The 17,015-nt window shown below is 36.7% G+C and overlaps 7 protein-coding genes across 7 annotated transcripts in view; 4 read left to right on the plus strand and 3 right to left on the minus strand.

Moving 5' to 3' along the window:
* Positions 1–57: 57 nt before the first annotated feature.
* Positions 58–2,693, plus strand: CBG11470 (the record flags this gene model as incomplete). The annotated part of the gene is made up of 9 exons (XM_002635181.1): positions 58–124; positions 181–410; positions 455–540; positions 1,199–1,373; positions 1,430–1,670; positions 1,713–1,865; positions 2,112–2,341; positions 2,389–2,519; positions 2,570–2,693. The coding sequence occupies 9 exons, from the start codon at positions 58–60 to the stop codon at positions 2,691–2,693; spliced, it is 1,437 nt and encodes a 478-aa protein (XP_002635227.1).
* A 628-nt stretch (positions 2,694–3,321) lies between these two features.
* The window catches only part of Cbr-srx-18, a gene marked incomplete at both ends in the record, with an annotated part of 23,431 nt that continues 9,737 nt past the window's right edge, over positions 3,322–17,015 (plus strand). Inside the window, 2 exons of the mRNA XM_002635175.1 lie at positions 3,322–3,488; positions 3,613–4,206. Of these exons, the coding sequence (XP_002635221.1) occupies positions 3,322–3,488; positions 3,613–4,206 (761 nt within the window). The remainder of the gene's footprint in view (positions 3,489–3,612; positions 4,207–17,015) is intronic.
* Positions 5,439–6,707, plus strand: CBG11469 (the record flags this gene model as incomplete). The annotated part of the gene is made up of 4 exons (XM_002635180.1): positions 5,439–5,613; positions 5,726–5,896; positions 5,921–6,150; positions 6,603–6,707. Coding segments are annotated over 4 exons (681 nt in total), but the record flags the coding sequence as incomplete, so codon positions are not given.
* CBG11467 lies at positions 9,328–11,874 on the plus strand (the record flags this gene model as incomplete). The annotated part of the gene is made up of 9 exons (XM_002635179.1): positions 9,328–9,362; positions 9,407–9,623; positions 9,668–9,876; positions 9,948–10,237; positions 10,286–10,681; positions 10,725–11,307; positions 11,351–11,616; positions 11,659–11,755; positions 11,811–11,874. The coding sequence occupies 9 exons, from the start codon at positions 9,328–9,330 to the stop codon at positions 11,872–11,874; spliced, it is 2,157 nt and encodes a 718-aa protein (XP_002635225.1).
* Cbr-ttr-21 lies at positions 12,070–12,551 on the minus strand (the record flags this gene model as incomplete). The annotated part of the gene is made up of 2 exons (XM_002635178.1): positions 12,070–12,335; positions 12,380–12,551. 2 exons carry the CDS (start codon positions 12,549–12,551, stop codon positions 12,070–12,072), a joined length of 438 nt encoding a protein of 145 aa, XP_002635224.1.
* Positions 14,289–14,798, minus strand: CBG11465 (the record flags this gene model as incomplete). Its single annotated transcript, XM_002635177.1, has 2 exons — positions 14,289–14,462; positions 14,631–14,798. 2 exons carry the CDS (start codon positions 14,796–14,798, stop codon positions 14,289–14,291), a joined length of 342 nt encoding a protein of 113 aa, XP_002635223.1.
* On the minus strand, positions 15,761–16,579 carry Cbr-srx-134 (the record flags this gene model as incomplete). Its single annotated transcript, XM_045236464.1, has 2 exons — positions 15,761–16,227; positions 16,273–16,579. The coding sequence occupies 2 exons, from the start codon at positions 16,577–16,579 to the stop codon at positions 15,761–15,763; spliced, it is 774 nt and encodes a 257-aa protein (XP_045094520.1).

Genomic DNA, 17,015 nt, shown 5'->3' on the forward strand with positions numbered 1-17,015 from the left:
AATAGATTCTATGCGTTGTACTTTCCACTTGGATTAAAATCTATAAAGAGAATCCCAATGACCTACGTAGCGATAGTTTTCGGACTTATAGTAGTTTCAATATATGCCGTTGTATCCATTCCTGGTAAGTTGAATTTACCGATTTCTGTAAACAAGATCCAATAACATTGACATTTTCAGAAGGATGTCGCTATGTTTTTGACCCAGGATATTTTCAATGGAGACGTGAAGATGATGAATGCGCAGCAAATATTAATGAGATCGTAATGTTCGCCATATTAACAGACAGAGTGATTTCTAATACTTTCAATGCTGGCACTGCGGTACGTCTTGTGATGAGTAAGGTGGCGGGAATGTCTCAACAAGATTCGTCAAGAAGAAGAAAACGATGGATGATTATGTTTGTTCAGGTGACCTATTTTTTGAAAAATAATGAGATATGAACATATTTCAGGGTGTTTTACAAGACTGTCTCCATATAGTGGATATTTTGACTTCAAGATATATTTATAAGTTAAGCGACGAACTTTCAGTATTTATGTTTGACTTTATCTTTTATACTAATCTATACGTTGGACGGGAAAGAAAATAATACTACTGGTTTCGGTTGTACAGGATGTTACAGGTTTATTATGCTGGCATTCAATAAACATTTTTTGCCACCGTGGTGCAGAATAGGAGCGAACAGAAAGAGGAATAGTGTAGTGGTTGTGACTTCAAGCTCATAGGCTAAAATACTTTGATGCTGACGGAATATCGGGAACTCTTTGATTATTTTAATGTTTTTTAAACTCAATATTTTTTAAAACCTCACTATATTTGCTTACTATCAGTTATCCTTCCTTTCAATGAAGACGTTTGGCAATAATGTTGAAAAATTTCCGAAAAATCAACTATGGTTGTTCTCATTGGCAACTCTAAACGGACACCAAGAGATTTTCACTGATACTTATTGTTGAGACCAAATAAAAGCCATTCGTCTGATTCATCTCATCAGCATCGATTTTTTCCCATGCTTATTTTCTCAAGACATACACAAAATGTACGAAAAAATCCGAAGTTGAATGTCTCGCCCCCAAATCCAAACTAGAGAAAGAAGCTAAACAATTCAATATTTTGGTCTTGTTAGGAAAGTTTGTACCAGTTAAGTTAACCAGAATCTGCTTGAATGATTTTCATCACTTCCCAATGTTTCCAGTCCGATTGTTTTTAAAATTTATATAATTCCCTCATTTTCATCTTCACTAAAATCAGTTTCAATATTTTTTAAATCTTATTACATCGCATACATATCAAAAATGGAGACCGAGTATCCAGCTCAGAAAAATATGAACTTTAGTTTCTATATTTTTTCTTTGGCAATGATTTTTGCAGTGAGTCAATTTTTAGCAATATCAAATTCCAAGAACTTCAAGAAGTTAAATTTCAGATAAGTTCAATTGGGCTCGTTTGCAACTTCTATTTTACAATAAAATTTATATTTCGAAAACCCCACTCCAATGGTTTTCAAAGAATTTGCACCGTCAAAACTATGAATAACTGTATAATCTGCAGTACATTTTTGTTTTGGGTGCTGCCTGTAACTTTGCTTCAATTCACATATTCGGAACTTAATTATCCTGCAAATAGGATAATTAGTGGTATGGCTGCATTGTGGGCTTATGTTTTGAGTAAGAGGGGCAAATACGAGAAAAATTATAATCAATTTTAAGATTCACTTCTTCAAGTATGTCTAGCTTGTAATCGTCTTTACGGTTTGTATTTTCCACTTGGAATAGCAATCTGGAAAACAGTACCGATGGCAAATATGGCGATTGCGATTTCAGTAACATTAACCAGTATGTTATCATTTGTTAGTATTCCAGGTAAGAATAATTCATGACAAGTTCTGAACAGAATTGCTGTAAAGGAAATCGTTTATTTTTTCAAAACGGTTTTGTGACTTTTGAGACATCAAAAATCGCAACCAAAAATTTTATCAACAAGACCCATATTTACCAATATTTCCCAAAACTGAAAAACACGCTCAGTATGATTATTTCTAAATCTTTGGTTTCTGTGGCATCGGAAAAAAATTCTCACGGTTTCTATAATGATTGATGAAGTTACAGTTGGATGCGGTTACATCTACGACCCAAATCTGTTCGTATGGAGAACAGAATTTCATGACTGCTCCAAGCGGTTAGCGGTGATTTTTCCATTCGTCATCCTAGGCACAACAATTGCAACAAACGCCTTCAACGTGGCAATCGGAACCCGACTTCTGGCAATGAAACTGATTGGAGTCAAAGAGGAAGAAGCGAAAGAAAGACGAAGAAGATGGATGGTTATGTTCATACAAGTAAGAATATCTGGATGTGAGAAATTGATATCTATTGAATTCTTTAGTGCGTCTTGCAAGATTGCTTACAATTATTCGATACTATAAACTCATACTACATAGTTCTTCTTTCTGAGAAAGTATGGTTTCAATTTCTATTCGTCACTCTTTCTCTCGTTTTTATTGCAACCATGGATGGGTTTGTGGTTCACATATTTCAAAAGTCTTGATTGATTAAAATACTTCCAGTGTCGTCATGTTGGCTTGCAACTCTGATATTCACCCGGAATTCGTCAAAAACTGGAAAATCAAAAAGAAGCAAAGAAGAAATACATTGGTTCTCGTTACCACTAGTGGTCATTCCATAAATTAATTTAACTGTATGTGCTTCCGCAATAAATGTTTTGGCATACCGTAAAACCTCTAATAGAACGACACCCGGATCGTCCACTTTGAACCTATATATCTCATTTTCTGCAAAAGATATCGAAAAGTGGCTAACTAGTAAAATGTTGCTGATATCCTGATAAACATTTTACTAGTTAACCACTTTTTGATACCTCTCAAAAGAAGTGAGATATATAGGCTCAAAGTGGACGTTCCGGGTGTCGTTCTATTAGAGGTTTTACGGTATGTTTCTGTATTTCAGTCCTCAGTGTATGAAATCTAAATTTCAAATTCTGATTCTTTGACTTCATTCCGGAAGTTTCGTTGGAAAAAAGCAAAGATCATAAAGTTTCATGACTTCCCCGAAAAATCATGAAAATCTATGTCTCGAATTCGACGAATTTTCCCACCGTTGTTTTCACACTTCTTCTGATTTCATCCTTCCGTACTCTGTGTGAACCTAGATTTCCATGAAGTCCTTGTCACACTTTTTTGATTTATTTTCAGTCATTCCTTTGCAGTAGCCCTCGATCATGTATCAGCCATTGGCAGTTTCTGCAATCACTTTTTTGGTAATTGATCATTTTAGCTTGAACCAAAGTAGAGAAAGGAATTTTCAGATAACATCTTTTGGCACTATTGCGAATGTGCTAGTTTTTCTGGCAGCTCAGCGAATGAGCTCGATGAGCAGCTCGTTTGGAATTATTACCAAAAATCAGGCTGTTTGTAATACAGTCATGTGCGTCATTTTTTTGTGCTACGTCTGTCCAATGCAATTGAGGTAAGTAATTTGTCCAAGCAAAATATAGATTTTTCAAAATGTTGAATAGAAATACCTCATTAACCCAAATTGAAAATGAACATTAAAAAATCAATAGAATTTCCGATCATTCTCCAAATTTAAGCGATTCTCAATTCCTTATCCAACACTCCCACATCCTTGGACTAATTGCCATGAGCACCTACGAAGCATCAAACTTGCTCCATTTACTCATCGCAGTCAACCGATTCTGTGCAGTGTTTCTTCCCTCCTACTACGAAAAAATGTTCTCCAAAATTGGAACAATTATCATGATTCAATTAGCTTGGATGACTTCTATTATCATGTGCTCTATATTCTACGAGATTCTGGGATGTTACTTCTCCTATGATGACGTATCGTGGACATTTGGATTTTTGGGAACTTCGAATTGTGTTCAACTAACATGGTACACTGATTTTGCTCTAAACACTGTTCTGATTGTCACCACTCTGTTTATCAATTTGTTAACTGCCTTCAAAGCAGGAAAAAATAGCCGCATGCTGATGAACGCAGCTGGAATCAAAATGACACAAAGACAAAAACAAAGAGAAATGGGATTTATAAAACAGACATTTTTTCAAGGAATCTCTGTTTTCGCCGGTCAATTCACTTATTATCTCATTGCTCCGTTACTGAAAAATCTTGTTTTATTATTTTTGGTAGCCAGTTTGTGGGCGTTTATGCATGCTTTCGAAGGGTGAGTGGAGTTAGTTTTGACGGACTTATGTGTTCTCTTATCTCCTTTATCTTCTGTTTTTTCAGAGGTATCATCCTAATATCTAACAAAGAAATTCATCAAGTTTTGAAGAAGACAAAAAGTAAATTTCTAAAAGAAAAGCGTTCAAAAAAATTAAATTCCAGTGACTTCGTCTGCCGTTTTCGTATCCAGCTGAATTTTTCCTATATTCAAATTATCAATACTAAATAATGTCAACTCAATTTACAATGGAAAACTTCTGTGATGTTTTTTTGCCTGTACTGTACCATCATAAGAGTCTGACTTTCCGAAAAAAAATTGAAAAATTTTATTCTCAAATGTTCAAATAATTGTCTATCTACTGTTTTTTTTAATTTCAAAAACCGGACATAAACTGACGAAGTTATGATTTTTTGAAAATTTAGGCATTTACTTTTTGTTTGGACCATAACTCCCAAAAAAAATTTTTACCAACTATTCCGTTTGGAATTTAAAATAACTTTTTACGCTCTATCCAACCATATAGGTCTCGATTTTTTTTCGAGGGTAACACTTGGGAGTCATTTCATGTTAGCGTAGACATGTCGGTTATGCAAGTTAATGCAATTTGATTAGCACATAGGATGTCTTGAAACTCGTTCTTGAGTTTTGTTAGTTTCAGAAGGTTTTAAATGGAAGTTCTTTATGATGGGTGATACCCCAAAGTTGTTTATTTCTTTGATTTTTTCGTACACTTTAATTCCTTGCTCTGTTTGAAAGTTATGGCACAATAGTTATGGCACAACGCCTACATATTGACCAATTTTTCCTTTATAGGAATTCTGCTCGATTTTCATAATATCCGGGAAAATTAACAGCCGAACATGTGCTTTTCAGGAATTCCGAGTACTTTCTAGGAAAGAGCTTTTCTTTAAAACACGGCAAAAAATAAGATTTTCTTACTCTGGCACTCTTTTTTTTCTAGGTTTTTGGTTTTTTTTATTTTTGTTAATAAGAAAACAACGTTTGGTATCATCTTTAAGAATTTCAAAATGTTAAAAAAACAAAAATCTATATTTTTTCAGTAAAAAAATTAAAAAAAATCTCAATATTTCGTCTCAAAATGAAACTTTCGAAATTTTGGAGGAACCAGCTAGTGCACTGTTATCCAGGTCTTTTTTTACATTTGCAATTTTAGCAACTTTTATTGTGAGTCCCCTCATCAGCTCAAATCCGATTCAACTGTCTTACAGATCAGTTTATTTGGTACATTGTGCGATATCTACCTCTTTTATAAGTTTGTAAACAGAAAATCCAAACAAAGTGGATTTCAAAAACTGTGTACAGTCAAAACAATCTCAAATTTTATAATTTGTTCTGCATTTTTACTCTGGGTTGTCCCCGTTACAAGCCTTTCATTAACATTGAGCCAATTAAGCCCAATGATGAATCGATTAATTGGGGTTTTCGCAGGTACTTGGGCATATTTCATGAGTTGGTTTTCAATTCTTTATCGTTCAATTTTTATCTTTGTATTCAGATTCTCTTCTTGCAGTTTGTTTATCATGTAATAGGTGCTATGTTCTATTTTTTCCTTTTGGTATTTTTCTTTTGAGAAAAATACCAGTTACTAATGTTGCCATTGGCTTCTGTGTATCATTTATGACTGCTTGGGGATTATTTTCGACTCGAGGTGATCTTACAAATCCAATAATTTCGTGATGGAGAGTTTCAGATGGATGTGCTAGTATCTATGACCCCAATATTTTCATCTGGAGAGGTGAGATTTCAGAATGTAGCGATATTCTGATGTTTTATATTCCGCGCTTTGTTTTTTCTACAACATTTATAACGAACAGTTTGAATGTGCTAACTATTGTTAGGTTGTTGATGGAGAAGATGGTTGGAATGAATATAGAAGAATCGAAAAGAAGAAGAAAGAGATGGATGATAATGTTTGTACAGGTACATTTAGTCTAGAATACGGTAAAACCTGTATTAGAAAGGCCGCCTCTTTTATTGTTCTAAGGTACCTCCGGAAGGTCCTTTCACTTCATCGGCCCTTCAATTAAAAGGGGCCTTCATTTAATCCAGCCGTTTTTTTTTCGAAAGTTTTAATAAAAAAGTTTAGTGGATCCGTTTGAAGTTCATGAAAACCTACAAATTTGGAGCAATGTTTTGAAAAAAAGATTTCCAGCAATCATAGAAAATATTTTTGACCGAAATATTTTTGACTGAAATCGTAAGGAAATTTTCCTCTTCTTAAACACACATTTTGAGCTCTCTTACCTCTATAATAATGACTTTTTTTTTCAAGTACTCCTCGAAGAGTTCTTTTATTAGAGCGACTCTTTCATTAAAGGGGATCTCCTGATACAGGTTTTACGGTAGTTTAATTTGAATTTTTATTCTTGAAGAGTATGCTCCAAGACTGCCTCCAATTAATTGACATCATCAACTCTTACTACATATGGAAGTTGAATGAAGATCTCTGGTTTCAATTTCTCTCCGTCACTTTATCATTTCTTTTGATTACCGCAATCGACAGTTTTTTAATGTTTGCTTGCCAGCCCGACATCCATCCAAGATGGATGAAAAAGATTCCGAAGAACAATAATGGAGGAAGTAGTGTTGCGATTGTGAAAAGCGTTCGGAACGCGACATAAACTAATTTTCATTGAACTGTTCTTGCAAAATTAACTCGATTGAACTTTTCACTCAATTTATTTTTCCCCCGAATTGGTTGTGTTATTAAATCAAAGATCGTTTCTGAGAAGTTATTTATGAGTTACCTAGACGTTATTAACAAGCACCTGTTAAATGTGTTTACTGTCTGTTCAATTTTCTTATTGGGTCTCACAATCAGAAAAAACAATTACTAAAAAAATCAGATTGTAATTCTGAATCAGTGTTCGTATCTCAAAGATTTTCTCAAAACTAAATGCTGCTTCATTACGTTGAAACTGGAATTCTGTTCGCTGTTTCGCTCCTTGGGTTTCTGGTGAATTCATACTTTTTTCTGAAAATATCCAAGATTCGAAAACTAATAAACTCATTTCAAAAACTGTGCTTTGTCAAATCAGTGTCTAATGCTCTAATCTGTGCAGCAATTATTTTTTACGCAGTTCCCCTTTCAGCATTCTCAGCAAAAACTGAAAATATTTCCCGGGATCTGAATATCCTAGTATCCGAATTAACTGCGTCAGGAGGATATATTTTCGGTCCACTTTGTCCAATTTCGATGACTGCAAATCGAGTTATCGTACTGTATTTCTCCATGTGGAGACTGAAAGTTGACAAGTTTCCCAGCACAAATGTATCCATTATTGTTTGTGTTCTCATTTCTTTATATTGTAGCATATCTGAAATGAGAGGTCTTAAATTTTTAATATCTCCGATTTCCAAAATCTGATGTGTCAAGGCCATGCGTATTGATTTACCATCCTGAAACTCTTGGGTGGAGTCCTGTACTTCCAACTTGTATAGATTCAATGGATGGCTGGCAACTAATAGTTATCATTGGTTTAACTTCAATTTCAATTTTTCTGAACTTCATAGCAGTTTTAAAATTAGTGTACGACAAAGTAGCTGGTATAAGCGAGCACCAAAAAAACCGAAGAAGAAACAAATGGTTAGCAAATTTCATTCAAAATGTAATGCAAGATGCTCTTCATGTGATTGACATGCTTAACTATACATTATTCTATAAATTAGTGGACTCTCATTGGTTGCAGTGTATTCTTATGAGTTTGTCATTGGCATTAATTTATATGATAGATGGGTGCGTCATTTGAGATTGACCGCGTTTCTTCCAATAGAAGCCCACCCTACCATCATTTTTGAGTTCAATTATTTCTACTTCTGTAAAAGATATCAAAGTTTTGACAACTGATAAAATATTGGTGATATCTTTTCCGGGACTTGGGACTCATTACTGATTCCTCTCTCAAATTCTCTGCTCACATCAACAAAATCACATCTTTAGCTCTTCTCCGTTCCAAACAACTCTTAAAGTCATTTAGATCTAAGTCTCCAGAATTCTACATTCATCTTTTCAAATGTTATGTTCTCCCGATTCTTGAATATTGTTCTATAGTTTATTCCCCTCCGCCTTCTTCTCGCCTTGCTCTAAAACTAGAATCTCCCTTAAGATTTTTCTCTAAGTGTATTTTCCAGCGTTGTAATATCCAATACAGTTCCTATTCTGATCGTCTCTCTATCCTCAATATGTTCTCCATTCGACATCGTAGGTTAAAAGCTCAACTAATTCTTCTCTATAAATTTTTAAATGGCTCCGCCTACTTTCCTAACTTAAATGCACATGTCAAATACTCCTCCTCCCCTCGTCGCCCTATGAACTTAATTATTGTTCATCCCTACTCATCTGACTATTTTTCTTCAATTGTTCCCCTGTGGAACGCCATCACTTCGCAAGTTACCCGATTTCTCCTACCTTCCGAGTTTGAATCCTTAATTTCTTCCAGTATTACCCGTTATTGATATATTTGCTCCCCTATTTTTTCCTTTTCTACCGGTTACATCTTTCCTGTGTCAAATATCTAAATTATCCCGTTTCCCCTCCTCTACTCAGATCGGCCTCGTGAGGGGCATTTTTCTGAGTCTTTCATGTCCTGCCCTCTAATGTTTTATTACACCTGATCAATAAAAAAATTAAATTAAATTAAATATCATGATAAACATTTTGTCGATCAACTACTTTCTAATATCTTTTACATGAAATGAGATATATGGGCTCAAAGTGAACGGTTTAGGTAGGCTTCTATTAGAGGAAATTTAGAGGAAATAGGAAATTTGAAAATTCATGTTCTGTGAATTTCAGAATTGTTATGCTTCATTTCCACGTCTACACATATCGAAAAATAGTTCAGCTGAAGAAGAAAATTTGTTTTGTGAGTGATGTTCAATTCAGTCCTCGTCGTCCGTGATCCGTTTCTTGTACCATGTTGTAGTTTCCCCCGAAACTTTGTTTATTTGCTGGTCACTTGAATGTTTTTGATCTGAATTATAAAGCTGAATCAACACTTTTTTGGTATAAAAACTAATCGAAGATCGTTAGAAAACCATCTGATCTTTTCATTTTATATTCTTCTGAAAACAGTAATGAAGAGCTTAACACTAATAATGCTTATGACGACTTCAATCTTGTTATTCATAGGGTACCATCCCAATCCATTATCAAATTTCAATTTAAATTTTTCAGAGCACTTGGTGAAGTGACTGAGGAAACCGAGCGAATCGTGGAAGATGCGGTTTTGAGAGCATTGGATTCGTTGAATGCTCAAGTGGATTCTTCCAGCGAACAAACTTCAGAACACATTATTGTGTCACAACAAGCCAACAGCGAATCTAAGATTGCTCAGTTCACCGGAGAGGTTTTGGAGGAGGCAACAAGGATTTTGGTAGAGGAGTTTGGAATGGTTAGTTCTATTTTTAGTTATAATTAGAATCGATTATTTTCTAGGATATTCTTCCAATGGCAAACGAAGTAATCAACAAGTGGAAAGCAGAGGATGAAGAATCACTAGCTGAAACCACAACATCCCATCCTGAAACCACACCCTCCGAACCTTCCCGTCGTAAACGAAACGCGATAATCCGCCCGAAACGACAAGCCACTCGCCGCGGACGACGATGCTTCACTCCACCTACTGACTGCAATAACAGATTCCAGTAGGTCTTCCAGTCTCCGAAACTTCAACTTTCTCTCTCCTTCTGAACTTTTCATGAATAAATCTTTTCAGTACCACAACTCGTGCAATCACAGGAATTTGTAATAACCGGCAGAATCCGGAACTCGGAAATTCAGTTTCGCCGTTTCGTCGAATTTTGGGCGGAGCTTCTTACGCAGATGGTCTCGGAAGAATAAGAACAAGAAGTGTGAATGGAGGGAACCTTCCATCGGCTAGACTCATCTCCAATTCTCTGCATGATGACAGAAATAATCAAGTGTTTTCTCCAACCATCAACCATTTGCACATGATTATTGGTCAATTTATTGCCCATGATGAGATTTTCATGCCATCCTCTGTGGGTAAGTATTCAAATTCACAAGCTGGGGTTAGCAATCAAATATTTCCAGCTAGAGATGGTGGTGCTCTTGATTGCTCAGCTTGTAATGCTGCGACCCGCGTATCCTCAAACTGTGCTCCAATCACAATACCCCGCAATGATCCATACTTCCGAACGCCATGTATGCGACTGACACGAGCTCTCAACGGACAAGAAAACTTTGGAGTTCGCACTCAAATTGATCAGAACAGCCATTTCTTGGATCTGTCCACTGTCTATGGGTCGGCTGATTGTGAAGCTGAAACTGTTAGATCATTCATTGAAGGAAAACTTCTCACATTTGGTGATCTCGGATACACTTTGCCCCCACAGAATCTGAATGATTCCAACTGTCAATCTTTTGCTCCACTTCATTGTTTTACTTGTGGAGATTTCAGAAACAGTCTTCATCCTGCACTTATTCCAGGTACCCAGAGAGCATTAAACTAGTTTTCATTTCAAAATTATAGTTCATACTGTATTCATCAAAGAGCACAACAGACTGGCAGAACAAGTGAGATTGGCCCGTCCTCGGATGTCAGATGAACAAATATTCCAACTTGTTCGAAAGATTATGATTGGCACGTGGCAACATATTGTGTTCAACGAATACATTCCAAAGTATTTGCCGGCTAGAACCATTCGAAACTTTGGATTAAGACCGTTGAGAAGCGGAGCTCACAGGGGATACAACCCTTCTCAAGACCCATCTATCTCAGCCGAATATGCCGGAGCAGCATTTCGATTTGGTCACAGCCAGGCCAGATTTGATTTCCCACGACTTACGGAAGCAGGCCGCCCAGCCGGAAACTTTGATCTAGGACACGATATTTTCTATGCTGATCAGAACTATTTAGCTGGAATTGGAGGATGGGAACCTGTTATGAATGGGATGGTGCGAACGCCATCCATGAAATCCGATCGTTATTTTTCATTTGGAATTAGAAATCAAATGTTTGAAATCAGAGGTAGAAATGGGTCTGGAGTGGATCTAGTATCCGTGAATATTCAGAGAGGAAGAGATATGGGATTGTTCCCTTATATCAAATACAGGTAAAAAATACTAGTAGGAACTAATGGGAACAAATAATTACAGGCAACTCGTTGGTCTACCTCCTGTCTCGACGTTCAGTGATCTAGACAGCACAATGTCACAGGAAAACATTCGGGCTTTAAGAAATGTGTATTCGGATCCAGCAGATATTGACTTGTATGTGGGAATCATGTTGGAGGAACCGCTAGCAGGTGGTCAGTTAGGACCAACTGCTTCGTTCATTATTGGAGAACAATTCAAAGCTTTGAAAACTGGAGACCGATTCTTCTACGAAACAATCACCGAGGGAACGGATAATTTCACACAAGGCAAGTTTAAGTTTCTGATTCCATCCAATTTATATCATTCAGAAGAAATCGACGAAATCAGAAACAATGTGTCTCTGGCAAAACTGATTTGCACCAACATGGATTTTGCCGTAAGAATCAGTTCGGATATTTTTGATCAGTAAGTTTTGAAAAGGACATTTTGAAAGATCTAAGACTATCCAAATGTTTTTCAGTCGAAGCAGACAAGTGGCATGCTCGTCTCTCCCCCAAATCAACATTGAGAAGTTTCTCCGATAGTTCAATCGGGCAGCGTAAATATTTAGTTTCACTGTTGACACGTTTTCTATTTGAGAAATGAAACGCAATCGCATTTGAACTTTTTGTTTTTCGTGTTTCGTTGAATATGATGTCGTTGACAGAGATTTCGACAAGAACAAAAATAAGATTCATTTGAATGAGATCAGTATCAGAAACATTTTGTCACATCAAAATTTAATGAATACAATCAGTGGTCTCTCCACTGAATTGATTTGCCAAATTCAATGTTCCGATATCGTAATTTGTGGAAGATCCGCGTCCAGAAGCCACTGCGTAGTCAGGGATATTGATGGTTACCTTCTTGGAGCACAATCCGTTGTAGTTGCATTTGTGATAGATGTTGACTTTTGGATCCAATGTGAAGATTTTCGTGTAGGATCCAGAGACACGGAAGGTACCATCGTTGGATGTCTTGGTCGAGTCAAGTTTGGAGTCCCAGACTGGAAAATTATTACATATAAATCAAAGATAAAAAAAAACTCACTAGTTCCATCTTCGTACATCTTAACAAGAACGTTTCTAGCGGGTTGTCCTTGACATATCAATCTTCCAGTTACCGAGATGGTTTGGGCACTTCCGACGGTGTTGAGAACAGCATCGGTGAGTTGGGCGAAGGCAAAAACAGAGATGAAGAGGATAGTTGTAGTCGAAGTCATTTTGTGAAATGGCAATACAAAACGAGCATTTCGAAAATGGTTTTATAGGTTTTCAAACGGTAAATAGAAATAGAGTTCGCGGGCAAACAGAGTGTCGAAAAGAGCCCCCACATACAGTGGCAGTGTCAAAAAAAGAGAGGGGGCAACAAACATCGATGGGACTCACATGTTACTTTGGTTATAGTCTTTCTCAATCTAAATATTTGTGAGTCATTCTCAAGTTTTCGAAAAAGTGAAATCATAGGTAATTTTAGAGCTCGCGAGCAGATCACTTGAAGACCACTAAGTAAGTGTAATCTTATTGATTTTCACTCCGACTTTCACTTTACTAGGTTTTCCAATGCAACAAAAACTCCAAAGAAGTAGATCATCACAGCTGCATCTAGAATGAATACCGACGCAAACGATAAGGAGCGGAAGATAAAACTCCACAGTTCTGTATCCATGAGACTAGAAGTGAAATTGAAATTTGTGGTGTCAATTAGTTGAATGAAATCTTGGAGGACACTTTGAATATTCATTGACTGCCACTTTTTTTTCTTATTATTTTTTGTTTCTCACTGATCCCATTCATCTGAAAGTTTTTTAATTATCTCTCCGAATATAACCAATTTTTCTCTAATCTTACTTTATCTTTTAACAGTTTCGCAAAAATAATCAAATTGAACCCATTCGATATGAACGACAGTATTCCTACAGTTACAAATGTCCATCGAGCCATGCTCACATTCTATACGCTGTGTTCGGAATCCCCATATTTTCGGATCATAAACTGGGTAGCAATCTGCTGAAAATCTTATAATGAGTACTGTTCCAAACCAACTTAAAACACTCAAAACTGATAGAAGGGAGGGAATATTGGATAGTAGAAAACATAAAATAAACACCAAATCTGTGAATGGAAGAAATATGGTAATCCATTGACTGCTTGTGATATCATTATGTTTTCGATTCTGGTGATATCGACATAAGTGACTCCCAGAATTGATATTGCGGATCTCCAGAAGGCAAATACAGAACTGATGTTCCGACACTTAGGTGGTGAGCCTGTGTCGGAGCGAAAGTACAAGGATAGGAACATTAAGTATTCAACAACTATTTATTTAATTGGGTTAGGGCTCTGATTATGGTTCTTCATAGCATCAGCATTTGGGGAGTTTGCCAGGAGACGATGACCAGCGACAGGAGTTTCCGTTTATAGGAGCAGAGGGGTGAACCATCCTTGGCTTGATGAGGAGGTTGCAGAAGGGGTGTGGCATCGGTAGATTGGCTCATCCGCGAGCGTAAGCAATTGGATCCTTGCATCAGTGAATCCATCGTTGGAGAGATCCGTTGGAATTGTTCCTTTGATTTAGATGTCTCATCATACTGGCGATTCTCAATCCTTTTATAGCATCTCCTCGGCATATCCACGATTATGCTCCAGATCTGATATATTGATAAGTAAAGTGATCACGCCAAATATGTAGCGTAAATAGTTGGAGAATTGTGTTTATGACAATTTGTGTCATTCTAGATGCTCTAGTGTTATTGAATTTGAGGTCGTGCAGTAGAACTTCTGCTGCCGCGACACTGGGGGCAGGGGAAGAGAAGCCTTGAATGGGGCTTTATTTTGTAGATTGGAATAGTCATAACTGGCTGACTATTCTGCTGCACATCTAGTGATGACACTGTCCATTGTTGGGTGGTTCAGTGTATGAATGTGATTTGCACTCATATGTGAGGCTTTAAGCTTACTCAGTTCCACGCGTCTATCCACGGTTGCTGTGGCTTAGACCAGAGTAGCTGGTTGGAGACGATCTGATTGGAGATATCTAGGGATTCCAAACAGTTGGATTCACCCTGGAACCGTTGTGTGGTTCTTGGGTAGTTGATAACTGAATGATCTCTATCCTTGTCACCAGGGGTTACCTAGAATTTGTGCATCTAGGTTTCCCGGTCGATGCACCATGTTCCTACTCTAAGGCCAGTGGTCCAGAGTAAGAATGTAAGTACAAGGAATAAAAACTAATAATCTTTATTGTGAACAAATCGAGTTAACTGACAATGTCTCGTCGGTGCCATCATCTTGCCACTGACTTCCATGACTCGAGGAGTATTGGCCTTTCCAGTGGGTCCAGCAGTCTTCTTTCCAGCATTTGGTAGTTCGGACATTTGGTGCGAGAGTTGTTCGGGAGCAGTTGGGACGTTGGTCTTCAGAAGAAGTAAACTGATCTTTCTGTCGAATTCGTTTCCTTTTATAGCCATCAGAGGGGGCGGAGCTTGACGTGGAGGTCGTGGAGGTCAGGGCAGATTGGAAGATTGGAAGAGCTTGGTCACGTTGGAATTCACGGGAATAGATTATTAGTTGAAAGATTTTAGTGTATTTGAGACACGTGGAGTCTCTATAAATATTTGTAGTTTGTAGTCGTGCAGGAGGACTACTGCTGCCGCGACAACTGATGATAAAGTCTGAAATAGTTTTGAGCATACACATTTTATGAAAACTGCTAAATGGTTTCTTTTTGGAAGTTGAAAATCAAATAAATAAAAATAGGTTGAGGACGAGTCCAATGAAACCAGTCTGAAACAATCGTCAGTGAACAGTTTATTTTAGGAATGATCTATTTTTTGTTTTCATTAATAACAAAATCAACTTAAGTTCCAGTTGTAATTACAACTGGAAGCAAAACTTTATAGTTCAACATCGAAGAAAAAGAAGTTTAGATGAAGAAAAAGGAAGATGTGCTGTTTGTCGAGAAAAGAGGAAAATGAATACTAACGAACAAGGATCGATGGGAAAACTGGAAACGAAAAATAGCTGTGTCCTCATTAAATGTCTAGCTCGTGGAATCACAAAGATGTGAAAAGTCTCACAGTTCCGGGTAGGATATAAAAATACCATGTAGTACTTTGGAACATAAAATCTCGAGTAGACTGTAAACAACAATCTAATCAGACAGGGTATGAGGATGTGAAAAAAAATATATATAGGATATAAACCTGGGATTTCTTGTGCCACAACTAATTGAAAACTGGAATCAATCGAAATGATCAAAAATGAATATAAATGGTCCTGAAAAGATATCATAAACTTTGATTTTTATGTCAAAAGTGGTTTTTTCTAAATTTGAATCACCTCGGCCGTCGTTGAAAAATAGGAAGATTCAAAAAATATTGTGAGAATTTGAACCCTATGCACACAAACAACTTTATTTCTTTTGACTGGTTCAAGCGTTTTGAACTCCTGACACAAATGTAATTGACTTTTTCGGACCTTTCCCCCCACAGCAATAAAATCCGAAGTCAGTGTAAAAAAACATCATAACAGCTCCATCAATTGCGTAAATACAAACAAAGGAAAGAGTACTGAATATGAAATACCACAATGAAGAGATAATTAAACCAGAAATTAGATTAAAATTGATGATGTCTAAAACTGGCAGGAAGTCTTGAATCACAGTCTGAATATACATTGCTTTCCACTTCATTCGTCTTTGTTGTTTTTGGTTTTCACTGATTCCAGTCATTTTGTCTTTCACTAACTTCCCAAAAATAATTGCATTGAAACCGTTGGAAATAACAGCCAATGCTGGAATCGAGTAGATCACAAAGCTATCCATTGCTTTCCCACATCTATTAACGTCTTCAGAGAGAAAAATTCCCAGCTCTGGATCATAAATGAAAAAACAATCAACTGAAAAATAATGTACAGAACTTATTGAAGGTGTTGAAGACTCACAAAACTTTGGGACAAATACTGGACCACTAGCAAACACAAAACAAACAAGGATCGATAAATTTGAATAAGGAATTTTCGAGGGAACTTTTCGTAAGGGAAAATAAATAGCCATAAACCTGTTTAGAGACATGCAAATCAAAATCAGAGAAGCAAAATAATAACAGAATAAACCAATGAATTCAGCAATGGATATATTCAAAAATCTTGGAAGATCTATGATAGTGTATTCCAAAAATGATAATGGGCAAATCCAAAATGGAAATGAAGCACTGATAAGAAGATTGGGTATAGCTTTGAACAGACACATTTTATGGAAACTGCTCATTCGTTTTGATGATATAAACTTCAGAATCACCAGCGCATTCAAAATGAAACCGAGGAGGCCAGCCTAAAAAATTCGTTCAGAAACTTAATCAATCAATCAGATGACACTCACGACCAACAAACAGATGATATAGCTGGGAGTCATTTTTTTTGAAAAGAAAATACGAATGACTAACTTTTTCAAAGAAAAACGCACAAAGAAAACAAAAAAGCGACAGGGAGAGCTAATCAGTGCCTAATGGGGTTATTCATGTAGCGAAAATATGTATTGAAATGCATTTCCGCGCCCTCGAAATTCAATGCATGAGCGTCGCGAAATGTATTTCAAAGCATTTCGCGACATAACTGTAAATGCATTTCAATACATCGCGTGGCGAGATATTTTTTTCTGGAAAAAGGTATGCGCCTTTAAAGATTTT

This window comes from Caenorhabditis briggsae (assembly GCF_000004555.2).
Source record: "Caenorhabditis briggsae complete genome, chrV, whole genome shotgun sequence".
In the NCBI taxonomy this organism is placed as follows: domain Eukaryota; kingdom Metazoa; phylum Nematoda; class Chromadorea; order Rhabditida; family Rhabditidae; genus Caenorhabditis; species Caenorhabditis briggsae.